Source organism: Limulus polyphemus, unplaced genomic scaffold (assembly GCF_000517525.1).
Source record: "Limulus polyphemus unplaced genomic scaffold, Limulus_polyphemus-2.1.2 Scaffold694, whole genome shotgun sequence".
Classification (NCBI taxonomy): domain Eukaryota; kingdom Metazoa; phylum Arthropoda; class Merostomata; order Xiphosura; family Limulidae; genus Limulus; species Limulus polyphemus.
Window position 1 is genome coordinate 350,038 of NW_013666304.1, and position 14,343 is coordinate 364,380.

A 14,343-nucleotide genomic window follows, 5' to 3' on the forward strand; every position below is an offset into this window, starting at 1 on the left:
TTGTTATGCAGTGGAATGTATATATTTATTTATTTAACTCTATCTTTGTGAAATAAGTGTATAGAAAATTTGATTTCTTTAACCAGGCAGAACCTGGTGTTCAAACATGATTAATTTAATAATATTAACTATGTTTGTTTACATGAATAACTAATCCCATATCTTGAGCAGTTTCGAGCTCCATCATCTCTCACCATTCAGCTACTTCAATGATCCGAAAAGCTATCCTTTACATTTTTCTGTGTCATTAAGAGGAATAAGCAGCTTCGCGAATATGCTCCATCATTTCTCACCATTCAGCTACTTCAATGATCCGAAAAGCTATCCTTTACATTTTTCTGTGTCATTAAGAGGAATAAGCAGCTTCGCGAATATGCAAAAATCTACTCTACAGTTTTCTTTGTTTAAACTTTCAAAGCAAACAACAACTATACAAAAAATAGAAGATCCAAATTAGGACTATGAATACTGTTAGTAATGAAATACCTCAAGGTTTTCTGGAAATCCTGGAATTTTAAACAGAACACATCTTCACGGAATGATGTGTATAGAATAACAATGTTAGCACAGACGACCCTGGTAATGTTGAATTTGTTGTACAATTCTGATTGAGAATTAAGTTCAAGTTTTTATGAATAAGTAAAGAAAACTATATTTTTGGTTTTGCTGTTTAAGGTTTTGTCTTTATGAGAAGATACCAGTGTCATTAAAATTTATCTGTAGCTATTTATTTATCTATGTTGGCTATCTGTGTCTCTCTATTTATTAGAAGTGATAAAATAGAATAGTTCAGCAACGTAATCCTGGTCATGTTTTTTTACTGAAAAGACCACTTGTAAGTTTTTCTACGACAAACAAAAAGTGATTTAGTAGTACCTGTCACTCTAAGCTTTTCTTAGCATCTCGTCCATTGTCATTAATGACTTTGCAAAACGAAAAAAGAAAATAACTCTTTGGATTTGACATTTCACATGCTATCTCCCTGCTACCAACTCCTGTCCGTAATCCTTCGGATTAAAGATTGTAGCGAACACTTGAGAAACAAAGATCGTCGGAAAAAGTAAATATCGAATTCGTCACGTGATGCATATACTGTCGATCAAATAGAAAAAAAAAGCTTCTATTTCTATAACTTCAATAACCATTCAAATATCCATTTTCAATATAAACCAGAACGATATTTTGTTTACTTCTAACTCAGCAAACGTGAATTTCATATCAAGTAACTTTTAAAGCTAAAAATATAACTGTAGTATGAGAGGATATGAAACATTTACTATCGACTTGTGGTCGTTTGAATAATTAGTAGGTCAGTAATATCCTTCTATTGTTTGATATGTTTTACTACGATAGATCACGTGCATCACAGTTAAAACGTATTGTAATCATGTTCTTAACAAAGTAATGTGAAATTACTGTGCTTATGCATGAACGGTTAAGAATTTGCACGATCACATTATTTTGTCTTTTGATCCTCTGACGAACAGTGGACAAAAATTCCAGACACCTGACGCTCTTAAAGCAGCTGTAAACATATGGATTCGTAATATCACACCTAAAAATTACAGAACTGATATAGTGAAGAAGAGCCACCAGGGGGCTATGCTAAGAAGTCATGCATTCATCATTAACATAATTGGTCTATGTCTACTGGTTCTGATCTGATATGGTGGCCTACGAGAATAAAACTCCTTTCTGTTTGAAACAATCTTCGAGCTTTGTTACCTCAGTAAAGTGGGGTTGTTATATCACATATATTTTTATGATCATTATATCAGTAGAATATCATTCATTTTAAATCATCAATGGGGATTGGGTTCATGTCACACAGACTTTCATGACTGATAAATATACCAGCAGTATTTTTACTTTCATGTCACTAATACACTCGCGAGAGAAATAATGTTTTTTTCATGCAGTTTTATTTATCAGTGCATTAAGTTTACTTATCGTTACTCTTCTAAGCCAACGACTGACTCCAATACAATTGTTATCTCACGGTTGAACCTTTGCAATGCTGTTGATATTTTAGTCTAGCGTTTAACGCTGTATTAATTGATGTTGCTATTCTTCTGATTCATCTTGTGGTTAGTTCTATAATGACGGATGTTGTTCTTTTCTAATCAGTAGAGTGTTTGATGATGTTAAACTTCTAGTGATTTACCATCTCAGTCATCCAATATTTTACTCTCAAGTAATGGATGTTTTAACCTTGTAATTAACAGAGTGATGTACCCTTTAGTTAATGTTGTTATTGCATTTTATTCCGTTCAGAAATTTACCCTTTAACAAATAGTATTGTTATTAACTTATCCTTTAACAAGTAGTAGTTTTATTAATGTATCCTTTAACAAACAGTATTTATCCTTTATCAAGTAGTATTTGTTATTTACTTATCCTTTATCAAGTAGTAGTTTTATTAATTTATCCTTTAACAAGTAGTAGTTTTATTAATTTATCCTTTAACAAGTAGTAGTTATGTTAATTTATCCTTTAACAAGTAGTAGTTATGTTAATTTATCCTTTAACAAACAGTATTTTTATTATTAATTTATCCTTTATCAAGTATTATTTGTTATTAACTTATCCTTTATCAAGTAGTAGTTTTATTAATTTATCCTTTAACAAGTAGTAGTTATGTTAATTTATCCTTTAACAAACAGTAGTTTTATTAATTTATCCTTTAACAAACAGTATTGTTATTAACTTATCCTTTATGAAGTAGTATTTGTTATTAATTTATCCTTTAACAAGTAGTGTCGTTATTAATTTATCCTTTAATAAGTAGTGTTGTTATTAATTTATTTCACCCATGCAGTGATTAACTCGATAATAACTTATCTTTGGCTGGTTTATTCGTACAGAATTCTGCTTTTCAATTAGTTAATCTGTTTATTTTCTAGTATTTAATGATTGACTCCTATAACAATAATAAAATCACTGGAAATGAAATCTGTCTAATGATTGAACCTTTCATAAAATATTTTGTTTTTGTTTTTTCTAGTACGTCCAGTAATTGACCCTTTCAGTTTCCCAGCCTCTGTCCACCAGGGCCAACGGTTCACAGCCATATGTACCGTCATCAAAGGAGATTCTCCTGTCCGGTTTACTTGGCTTAAGGATAAACATCGGCTTGAAGACTACCTGGACATTCGTGTTGTCGGAGTTGGTGAGTTTTCATCCACTTTGATCTTCAACTCATTGCGGCCTGAGCACCATGGAAACTACACGTGCATCGCGAGCAACTTAGCAGGTTCCGTGAGTCACACAGCAAAAATGATAATTCACGGTACGGTTTGTTCACGTTTTTAGTTTCATCTCTTACAAAAAAATGCCTAAACTTATGACCGTCGTAAAGTATAAGTCTTAAACTTTAGTATCGAGATTAGTTTTCAGTGTGTTACTCTTAAATACTTGTTCTAAATTTATCCGTAGAACTTGCAAGTGTTAATCATTTTATGAAAGTGTTATTATAAGTGTTAATTGTATACTATATCTGTCATATCATTAATAGTAAGAACTTTAGCAAGTTTTAATCTTAAGATTAGCTTTAGAGGTTTTAATCTCAAACTTAGGCCCTAGGTCTGGTTTAAATGTTTCTATTTCAAACTTTATTATTATAATTATTTGTAGCCAAGTGGTTAGCATGCTTGGTGGCGGATTAGAAGATCCAAGGTTCGAGCTGGATGCGCTGCTGAACATGCTCCTTACTTTGAGTTGTGGGAATTTAATAACTATAAAAGTCGATTATGGTATTTTATGAAGAGTAGCTGCGTAGTACTGTAGGTACTACTAACTGAATGTCATCTCTTGTCAGCTGTTCTAAATTAATGGTGGTTATGCCTGGATGGTGGGACTTCTGTCCAGCTCGTTTGTCGTGTAAGGTGCCGTTCGTTACCAAATACCAAAAAGACTTAGACGCAGAAGGTCTAGTCTCAAACATTAGCCTTAAAATTAGCCGTAGATCTCTGAATTTTAAATAAGGCCGAGCGTGGCCCAATTGTTAGCGAGACCACACTGTGAATTCTAGGATACTTGATTCGTGTCCCGATGGCAAATAAACACGCTTCCCACTTTGAAGCAGTGGTTGACTAGCTTCTTTTTTCTGGTCAGTCTATCAGTTCAAAATGGGAGACTGTAATGTGCAGATAGCCCTAGTGTAGATTTGCACACAAAAAAGCTGAAACAAGGAAACAGTTTCAAATCTTAGTCCTAGGATTCAGTTAGGATTCAGTTTTCGAAGTTTTAGTCACAAAATTTAATCCTATAGGATTAGCCAGGGTCCGGTATAACTTAGAGGTTAATGTGCCAGGCAGCGTATCAGAAGATTCAAAGTTCGAGTTACATATGCCGCTTATGAACATGCTCCGCGCTTTCAGTATTATAACTGTGACAGGTAATCCAGCTATTCGATTAAGATTAGCCGCACAAGCGACGAGTGTTTCTGATTGGTTGCTCTCTCTCTGGCCAAAATTTCTAGATTAGGGATGACCGTCCCTAAACCTTGAGGTATGTGACCTTGCCGTTTAGCCCTTGTGGCGCATAAAGTGCCTGTAGAAGTTTGGTTTAGTTCTATAATTAAATATAATAATTTTAGTTTTAAGTTTTATGTCTCGGATTAGCTAAAATAGTTTTAGTTTTCAATTTTTGTCTGAGGACTAGTTGTATGGGTTTTATATCAAACTTCAGTTATAGAATTCAGTACACTAATTTTAGTCTCATTCTTTATTCCTTGTAACAACTAAAGCAGTTTTAGTTTCAAACTTTTATCTGAGGATTAGTTGTATGGGCTTTATATCAAATGTTAACCCAGAATAAGATGTTTAAGATGTAGGAATATGCCTTAGTTTTAGGACGAGATGTAGAAGGTTTAGTTTCAAATCAACATCGGTGTATAGAAAGGCAGAATCGTCAGTGTAAATCTAAGATTAGTCGTAGATATATGTCAGTTTTGGTTTCATTTTGATTCTTACAGTACCTCCTAGGTGGAAAGTAGAACCACGTGATAGTTTTGTGATTAAAGGTCACTCCGCCCTCATAGACTGCCAAGTCGACGGTTTTCCTCATCCCCGAATTCGCTGGACTAAATCCGCAGGTGAGAATAGTTTCAATAATATTAATTTTGAGGTCTCTGTTTGTTATAATCCACTGTATGTCCTTGCTTCTGATATGGTAATTAAATTATCACCAACGTTTGAGCCTCGAGGGCTTACAAACCCTTTTTTTATGTATTACATTTGTTGTTTCTTACCAGACTTTGGCAGGTATATCTACTACTTTAAAATAAGTAATTATTAAATAATTAATTATTGTTTTCATTTGGTGAAGGTTTGTAGGATGTACAATATAAAGTGTTATTTAGTAAATGTGTATTTTCAAACACCCCCTTTTGGTCTACGTAGAGGCGTCATACAGTTTGTAAAAAGGATGGGAAAACATTAGGATTGATTAAATGTATATAAGAGCCAAAAATACTGCTAACAGCGAGGATACCAAAATGAAAACCTAACGCAAAATGGTCATAGAGGCTTTTGTGATTTGCCACAAGACTGATTGTTGCTAATTATAATTTTTATTGAGGATGTTTAGCAAATCTCCTGGTAGAAGTTATTACATAATAGGTTATATAGCATTTTAGAAGAAAAGCACTCTTAGAACAGAATGGTATTATCTCTCGCACTCATGTTGTTTAACCTATATTTGACCTGTTACATATTGAAAGAAAATTACAAGATTTTCAATTCATTTGGTTTCAACCTTAAAGGATAAAATATTACTACAGCTTGTATAGCTATCGGTCCGGATTTTTCACGATTCGATTTATTCTCAAAAAGCATAAAAGCGATAAATAAGAAAAAAGTAGTAATTATAGCAAATAAAATCCAGAAATTTGGGAGTTTGGCTCAACCAGGAATTTGGGAGTTTATAAGAATTCAAGGTTCGATCTCTGAAATAAACGCAGCAAGGATAGCTTACTGTGTAACCTTGTTATCAACAATCAGCAAATCAAATAAAATTATGAAGGTTAAAAATAAAAAATAGCATTAAAATAAAATATTTTGTTTTTACATATTTAATAACTCATGAACATGGATATGAATTGTAGGTAGCCATATCGCAAGTCACGTAAACACTGTATCTGTTCTTAAAGCAGTCTCCTCTGGTTATGGTAACGCATAGAAAGAGATACAGCAGAGGTGAAATGGTAAAGAAGGACCAGATAACCGAGATTTAACGTTGGGCATGTTGTAGATCTTAAGAACTTCTCAATATGAAGTTCACGAATTTCTGATTTATAAGTGTAGCCAACCCTATATTATGATATTATTCAACAAATGTCTGAAAGTAGAGTATGACGTTAGAAGTGGAATATTCTACAATCTCTCAAGTGTTTCAAATTCTGTCCTTCGAGAATGTCGTGGGGTTATGAAATAAACTGTTACAGTAGATAGAATTTAATGTTATGAATTGGAATTTTCAACCTGAACTGTACGTTATGAGCAAGTTGACTAAACGGCTACGCCAAGAGAACCAATGGAGCTCAGAAGTAACAATAACTAATTTTGAACTACTGACCAGACGTAAGGCAGCAACACCCGCCGCCATGTATTTGTCCTTGAACCATTTTATGGGTTTTACTGCCACTTTAATAACGAGCTCATAGTTGATATTGTAGAGAATATTCAACGGTAGCATACCTCGAACCCAGAACCCATCGATCCACTACCCAACATGTTAACCACTAGGCCACACTCGGCTGTTATCTATATGAAAAACAGATCGCATGCCATCCCGCTTTTATTTCATGTCTACGACATTTAAGTCGCAGGCTTTACAAAGAGTCAAATATTTTATTGCTACTAAACTTTATTATTTGTTCACAGGCTGTCAATAAAGTGGGATTTCAACTATTTTATGTTTGTTTTTTTTAATGCGTCACCAGTAGACACACCCAGAGATTACCGACCCATCAGCAGTAGCTCTCGTCTGTACGTGTACGAAAATGGTACAATGGCCATCCACAATGCACAGAAAGAAGATGCAGGATTTTATTTATGTCAGGCTTCTAATGGAATTTCTCCTAGTATCAGCAAGGTCATCAAATTAAGTATACATGGTAGGTTAGAACTGAAACTATTTATTGGTGCCTCAGAGCTTAAGAATCGTAAACACATTTAGACCTTTTACTGTGTCTCAAATAGACCAAAAAAACTCGTAACCTTACAAAATATTTTATTAACTACAAGATAAACTCCTGAAAATATAAAAAAAAACATTCATCATGTTAATCACATTTTCTAAGAGTCAATTTGCCCCCCCCCCCCCAGTGGCACAGCAGTATATCTGCGGACTTACAACGCTCGAAACCGGGTTTCGATACCTGTAGTGAGCAGAGCACAGATAGCCCTTTGTGTAGCTTTGTGCTTAACTTCACACACAAAAAATAGTCAATTTTGCCATTTATTATCTGAAAGGTGTATCTATAAAATTATAAACTGAGCTTTCGATGCGTTATCCTTTTTTAGTTTATTTAATGATTTTTTAAAAACGTTTGAATATTTACATGTATTTAAATATTATATTTATAAGTTTTATAGGCAAACTTTTCTCTTAGTTTTGGCTAATTATAACCCATGTTGTATAACTTTGCATTTATGCCCAGTAATGTTATGATTTGACCGCAACCTAAACCAAATAAAACTAACCAAGCTTAACAAAAGTGCTTTTAAATGGTTCAGATTAGAGTAAAAGTATTACTAATACTTAATTCATTTAAATATAGCAGAATATTCAAAGGTTAGTCGATATTTTCTGAACATAGTGAGCACCTGGTGATTATTAAGGTAATTAAATCAATCTCGATGTTTATAATTTGACTTTACCACATTAACAGATATAAAGATAGATGTCTTCTAGTAATAATTAAAAGTTACAAACTATTTGAAACTATTTTATTTTTAAAATAATTTTCCCATGTTGACAGATTACTAATAACTTACAGATAGGACATATAAAAGGTACTTGAAACAGTTTTTGGTGGAAATATTACATTTATTTTTGGAGTACAACGTTTCGTCTCTAGTGAGACATAAACACTTACGGCACGTCTCACTTTTAAGAGACGAAACATTGTACTTAAATAATGAATGTAATATTTCCACCAAAATCTGTTTCAACATTATAAAAGTTCAATAATTAAGGTGTAGCGCCATCTATTGAAACTTTGTAAAAGCTCAAATGCATCTAAGTATTCCAAAATGCATTTCTAATTTCTATGTGGTTTTGAGTCGGTTTTACTTCACCATTTAAGTTAATTCAGATATGTGAATAATGTGACAACATTTCTTCAAATTCATTATTCGACATTATACAATTATTTCTAATTTGCTCTAAAGCTGTTTCCTGACCAATGCAACAAGAAAAAATGATAACTACCTATCTGCTTTTGTTGATTTTTAGTTGCTGCTCATTTCACTACAAAGTTTCGAGCTGAAACAGTGAGTAGAGGCTACAACGCTAAATTAAAATGTGAAGCCAGAGGTGATCGACCCATATCAGTTGTGTGGATGAAAGATAAACATTTGTTTCATCCTCAAGATGCCTCAAGGTTGAGTAACTTCTTAAATATTAGAAAGACAGAAATACAAATACAGAAAAGTACGAACTAACAAACAATCTATCTTCAAGACTTACAGAAATCGAGTCATTTCTTAGATAAGACAAATAGAGATAAAAGGAAACAGACAGAAAATTAAAGAGAGGAATAGGTGGATAAAAAGGGAAAACAAAACAAATAAACAACTTGAAAGTAATGAATAAATTTAGGATTGTGTTTTAAAGTCTGATTAGCTCTTGTAAAGCACGTGATTCGTAAATCAAGAAAAGTCCATATAAAAGCCGCCTAAGGCTACAATATAATCATGTGCCTTGTCATGTTAAACTATTTTTCAGTATTATAGTACGTATGAATAAATAACGTAGTTAATATGTTACTTATAACGATGGATTGCAGTATTCTGATCACAACGTATTTGTTATATATATATGTATAATGACTGACATAAATATGTTTCAATGTGATTTTACTAACTTATTCATAAGCTAATGTCAAAGTTCACGTTAGAGACAAACTTTCTACGAGTGGAAAAGTAATTGCGAGTGAACTTGGATCTCTGTCTCTGTATCGTTGTAACTCGAGAACATTCGAAGCTGTTTTTGTCTATTTCTGTATCGTTGTAACTGGAGAACATTCGAAGTTGTTTTTGTTGTGCGCTATTAACAAATAAAAGTTCATATATTGAAGATTGCGCTTATTACGTCATCTGACTCAAGTATTAAATTACTCAGTGTGATAATCAAATTCGAGAGTAGATACATGGGGCAGGGGTAGGACCCTTTTCTTCAGAAAAATAGACACGTTTAAATACATTGTTACTCAATGAAGCTCTCAAACAACGATACCATTAATGAAAATTGAAATAGTATATCCCTTATTATCATGAATACTATGTGTAAAGCAATAAAAATGTGCTTATTTGATCAATTAACATACTATCAAGGAATTACATGTATCATTACAATTAGGCCTATAATTAACCATACATTCTGGTCCAAGTGTTTGACTACCCCCCCCCTCACATACACACATTTCCAAAGTCCTACTATATCCGCCCCCAATACTAATGTTTGTTACATACCACACAATTATTATTGAATTTTCTATCAACAATCTATATAACTATAGATGCCCCCTCCCTTTGACGTCACAGGTTGCAAGAGCACGGTTGCACCATCTGGCAATAGCATTACGAGTTACTCAAGCACTGGTTGTTCCAACTACCCTACGTTTCCAATAATGTACAACAGTATCATATTTCCTTTTTTAACTACAACGATAGGTTGATGGATAAACAAGTAAACAGATAATTTTAAGTAAGCCACTGTATGAAAAACTGTTATAAATATATGTATATATTACGTAATGGCTATTACTTATGTTATATTAGCAATAAACTTATGCACTATTTCCTGCTTTGTGTATGATATTTCAGGTATAACATCAAAAAAACATTACATTCTAATGGCATAACGTCATTGTTAATCATCCACGATACTGACAGGCGAGATTCTGCTTTGTTCACTTGTGTAGCATCCAATCCATATGGCAGTGACGACACGAACATCAAACTTATAATACAAGGTATGAGAGGAAGTAACACAACAAAAAAATAGTTTTAAGTTTTAAAGTATTTATGACGCCTGGGGGATGGTAATTTCTTGTAACATTTGTGATATAATTTAGTAATTCTGAAGGTTCAATTTCTGTACTAAATATTCTTTGTATACGTGTTAAGGTACTGTAAAAGTACCGACTAAGCTGAATTCGAGAAGCAAATGATAACAGTGGGAGACAGGTTTCTAGGTGAAACGTGAACGAAAGCTACAACTAACTATACAAACTAGTTAGTACTAAACTAAGTTCACAATGCTGTAATTAGTAATAATAATAATATTGTTGATTTAATTATATGACACATTAATCTGTTATAAGCGTTTAACACACAATAAAGTTATTTAATATCTTTTTTTTTTTCATTTTGCCCATCATATTTTTATCAGAGCCTCCGGATACCCCTCAAGAATTAAAAGTTAAGTTGGTCACCAGTAGAAGTGTGAAGATAGAGTGGGCATCACCGTACAGCGGAAATTCTCCGATAATAGAGTACACAGTGCAATGGAAAGAAAACAAAAGTACACATTTCTGTTTATGTGATGTTCTTAAACTCTACGTATCCAATTTACACCATCATCAACAGCACAGTAAACTGGCTGATCAGTGTCTTACAAGCATCTATGTTTCTTACATTTGTCTGATAGTTTATCATATAGATAAATAAATAGTCATGAACTATTAATTTCGTTGTTTTTTTTTGTTTTTTTTAGCAGTGTTATTATGATTAAAAAATAAAATTGTAAGCATAATGATACAATTTCCCACAGACAGGTGGCAGGATAGTTCTATTGCCAATATTTCTGTGCACGGTTCTGATTCGATGACAACAATAAACGATTTACGGCCAATGACTGTCTACGATTTTCGAGTTCGAGCAGTCAATAGCTTAGGAACAAGTGGATTCAGTGAACCAGTTCGTGTAAAAACAGATGAAGAATGTAAGAGCATAATATTATATTATTTGAAAATTTCTGTAGTAAGAAATCTAAACATATTTACAGTGATTTCCTGATCATATTTTGCTCTCTACGAAATCTGTTGTGTATTCTATGAGTAAATAAAACCAAAATTAATAGTAACAAATATTTGTATTTCTTGCTTTTGAAGTTCATATGTCATGCTCTGTTGTAGCTTTCAGAGTGCATAATTTTTCTCGTGATCCATAGCATGCTATGTTTTATTTACGCTACGACAGTACAAACTGCAACGTTAAGCGTCCCTTATGTGACGTCATTTTAATGTCTACTGACTGAATGATAGACAACACACTACTGTACAGTGGTGATCGTAATTAAAATAGGTGACCCCTCCAGGCGGCCTTCGGCCCCCTTTCTGGGAAATTATTTCAATTACAGTTTTATATGAATATGAAAAAACATAATATCTTAAAAACGAACAACCATTTAAAATGTCAATTAATTAAATATTTTACCACTACTTACATTTGTCTTGCAGCTCCTGGTGGACCTCCTATCAACGTCCAAGCTGAACCTACCAGTTCACAATCAGTGAAAGTTTCCTGGAAGGTAAGGAGTTTTTATTTTGCAAAACAAATCTGTTGTTTAAAAAAAAAAGGTGAATACAAATTTGAAATTCCATTTTTATTAGAGAAACCTCAAAGGGATATAATTTTCTATATTTTCTTTCAGTTACTTCAAATGTCCCTCATTGGGTCGGCGGTAAGCAAGGTTCGATTCCCTTGGTGAGCAAAGCGCAAATAGCCTATTGTGTAGCTTTGCGCTTAAACAAAGTTCCTCAAACACTTTAACAACACATTGAATACTTTTTTAACTACTAGTAATTAAGATGCTTGTATAGAGCCGGAAGTAAACAAACATAACCTTCATCCAATTTCGACACGTATCGAAAGGCATTGACCCGTCAACAACACCAGAGGGCGCGTTGCTATCTGCACGTTGTTAGGTGGATAATCGGACCACGTCATCTACTCCAGGGGACGTGAAAATGTATAAGACAAAGTAACTGTATTTTACATCAGTATACTCAGTATGATAAATAAAATATTTTCATGAGATTTGTTTAATCATATGATCCAAAAACAAAATTATTATGATATAAGAAGATTACTATCTTCTACATAAGGTAAATTATTGTGACAATATCTTCAATTTTAAAAACATCTATTATCTTCGTACAATAAGGATTTCGATATTTGATATACATAAAAAGATATATCTAGTAAATGCGTTATTACATTAAATTGCTCTGTAACAAAATTATGAACAAATATATCATGTATATCTTTATTAGATCCAAATTTGGACTCATATGAACACTCATAAAGAACACCAGGGGCATGTTGCTAGACAGTATAATAGGATTACAGCAGGGGCATGCTGCTAAGTGGTATAATAGGATTACATCAACAACACCCGGTAGCATCCAATTTTTACAAGCTCATATAACATGTCAAGGACATTGACCTAATATTTACATCAACAACACCAGGGGGCGTTTTTCTAGGCAGGATTACGTCAGGGGACAAGCTGTTATGTGCTATGTTGCTAGGTGGTATAATAGGATTATATCAGCAACACCACAGGGCTGCATTGCTATGAGTGCAATATTAGGTGACATCATATGAACAAGTCGTCACAACAGATGGCGCATTACTAACATTTATCTTTTTCATATTATTTCATTAGATTTATAGTCTTTGTCTTAATAATTAATTATCATTGAAAATTTCTGGGATGCTGTATAGAATAATGATACAGAAAACTAAACGTACATTCATGAAATTCTCAATATTTCATGGCACATTAGGAAATTATTTTCTCAGTTACTACTTTTTGTTTTTGATCTAGAACTCATATATTTGTCATTTAAATATAACTTTACAAATCTAACTCACCAATGTCGAAACAAAAGTCTAACTTCTTGAAAATGTAATGGTTTAGACACGTAAATAAATAACAGTATTTTCCATCATCTTACAATTTGGGCTATGTTCTTCATATTTATCCAAGTGATAATTTTCTTCTGACAAGCTTATTCGATAACATTTGATACTGACAATTAACACAAACTGAAATATGTATGAATTATACAAATCTGGATTTCCAAGAGTAAATTAACTTTCATAAAAGTCTGTTTTTTTTTGTTTGTTGTTGGTGGTGGTGGTAGTGGTGGTGTTGTTTTGCACATATGTTCACAAGTCTCTGCTTTGTTACATAAACAGCATGGAAAGCTCTAACATTCCACTCTGGAATACCTGTTTTGTCATGACCATATTCCCACTGGTAAGTTTCATTAGAAGTACTACTATTCATTAATGTATGCAAGTAAACTCACAAACTCTAAATAAAACTGTTGTCGGACGTACTAAAACATGTATTCACAACTGTTGTCGGATATACTAAAACATGTATTCACAACTGTTGTCGGATTGCGACAACAGTTGTGAATACATGTTTTAGTATCATACTAAAAAATAACTTCAAGTATTATTATATTAGATCAACTGCTCAGATTTATAGTTAATCATTCATTGAAAGCTTGCAAGAAAAATTAATGCTGATATTCATTGTAACTGTTAGAAGCGAGAAACATTTCATCAGTAGAGGTGATATGTGTAAACATGGCTTTCTCTTTCTCAGGATGTGATGGCCCTGAAAAGAACCCTTGAATCTCAATTGTTTAAACGATGTTATCATCATTATATCCTAAGTGAAATAACGTACAAGTCTTTCATTTTTACTAACCCTTAACTACTGATTCAAAATGAGAAGAAAAGTAACAACATCTGGACTGTGAACACAGATTTCCCTTTTCGTCTTTGACAAACCATCTGGCGAGTTTACTGTGAATGTTTGCCTACAAATCTAAGCAATTGACCTGAAATTGTAATCCCCTATATATATTTAAAGTTTTATTAACTATTTCTGCATGGGCTTGGTCTCTGGGACCGATCTCATAAACATTTTGTGCTTGTTATAGTTTTTATCTATAACTTTGAAATTAGTAAACATATGTTAACGAAATTTGGCAGATTATCAGTAAACATTGCAATGCTTTCATATGCAAAATATCAGATATCCAACATGCAAAGTAATTTTCATTTTATGATTAAAAATACTTTTGTGATT

At 32.9% G+C, this 14,343-nt stretch overlaps 1 protein-coding gene across 1 annotated transcript in view; it reads left to right on the forward strand.

The window, feature by feature from the left end:
* LOC106460021 (Down syndrome cell adhesion molecule homolog) overlaps positions 1-14,343 on the forward strand; it is a 112,873-nt gene that overhangs the window by 55,384 nt on the left and 43,146 nt on the right. Inside the window, exons 9-16 of the mRNA XM_022386616.1 lie at positions 3,004-3,289; positions 4,976-5,095; positions 6,944-7,117; positions 8,461-8,608; positions 10,053-10,201; positions 10,621-10,752; positions 11,002-11,172; positions 11,690-11,760. Coding sequence (XP_022242324.1) covers positions 3,004-3,289; positions 4,976-5,095; positions 6,944-7,117; positions 8,461-8,608; positions 10,053-10,201; positions 10,621-10,752; positions 11,002-11,172; positions 11,690-11,760 — 1,251 coding nt within the window. The remainder of the gene's footprint in view (positions 1-3,003; positions 3,290-4,975; positions 5,096-6,943; positions 7,118-8,460; positions 8,609-10,052; positions 10,202-10,620; positions 10,753-11,001; positions 11,173-11,689; positions 11,761-14,343) is intronic.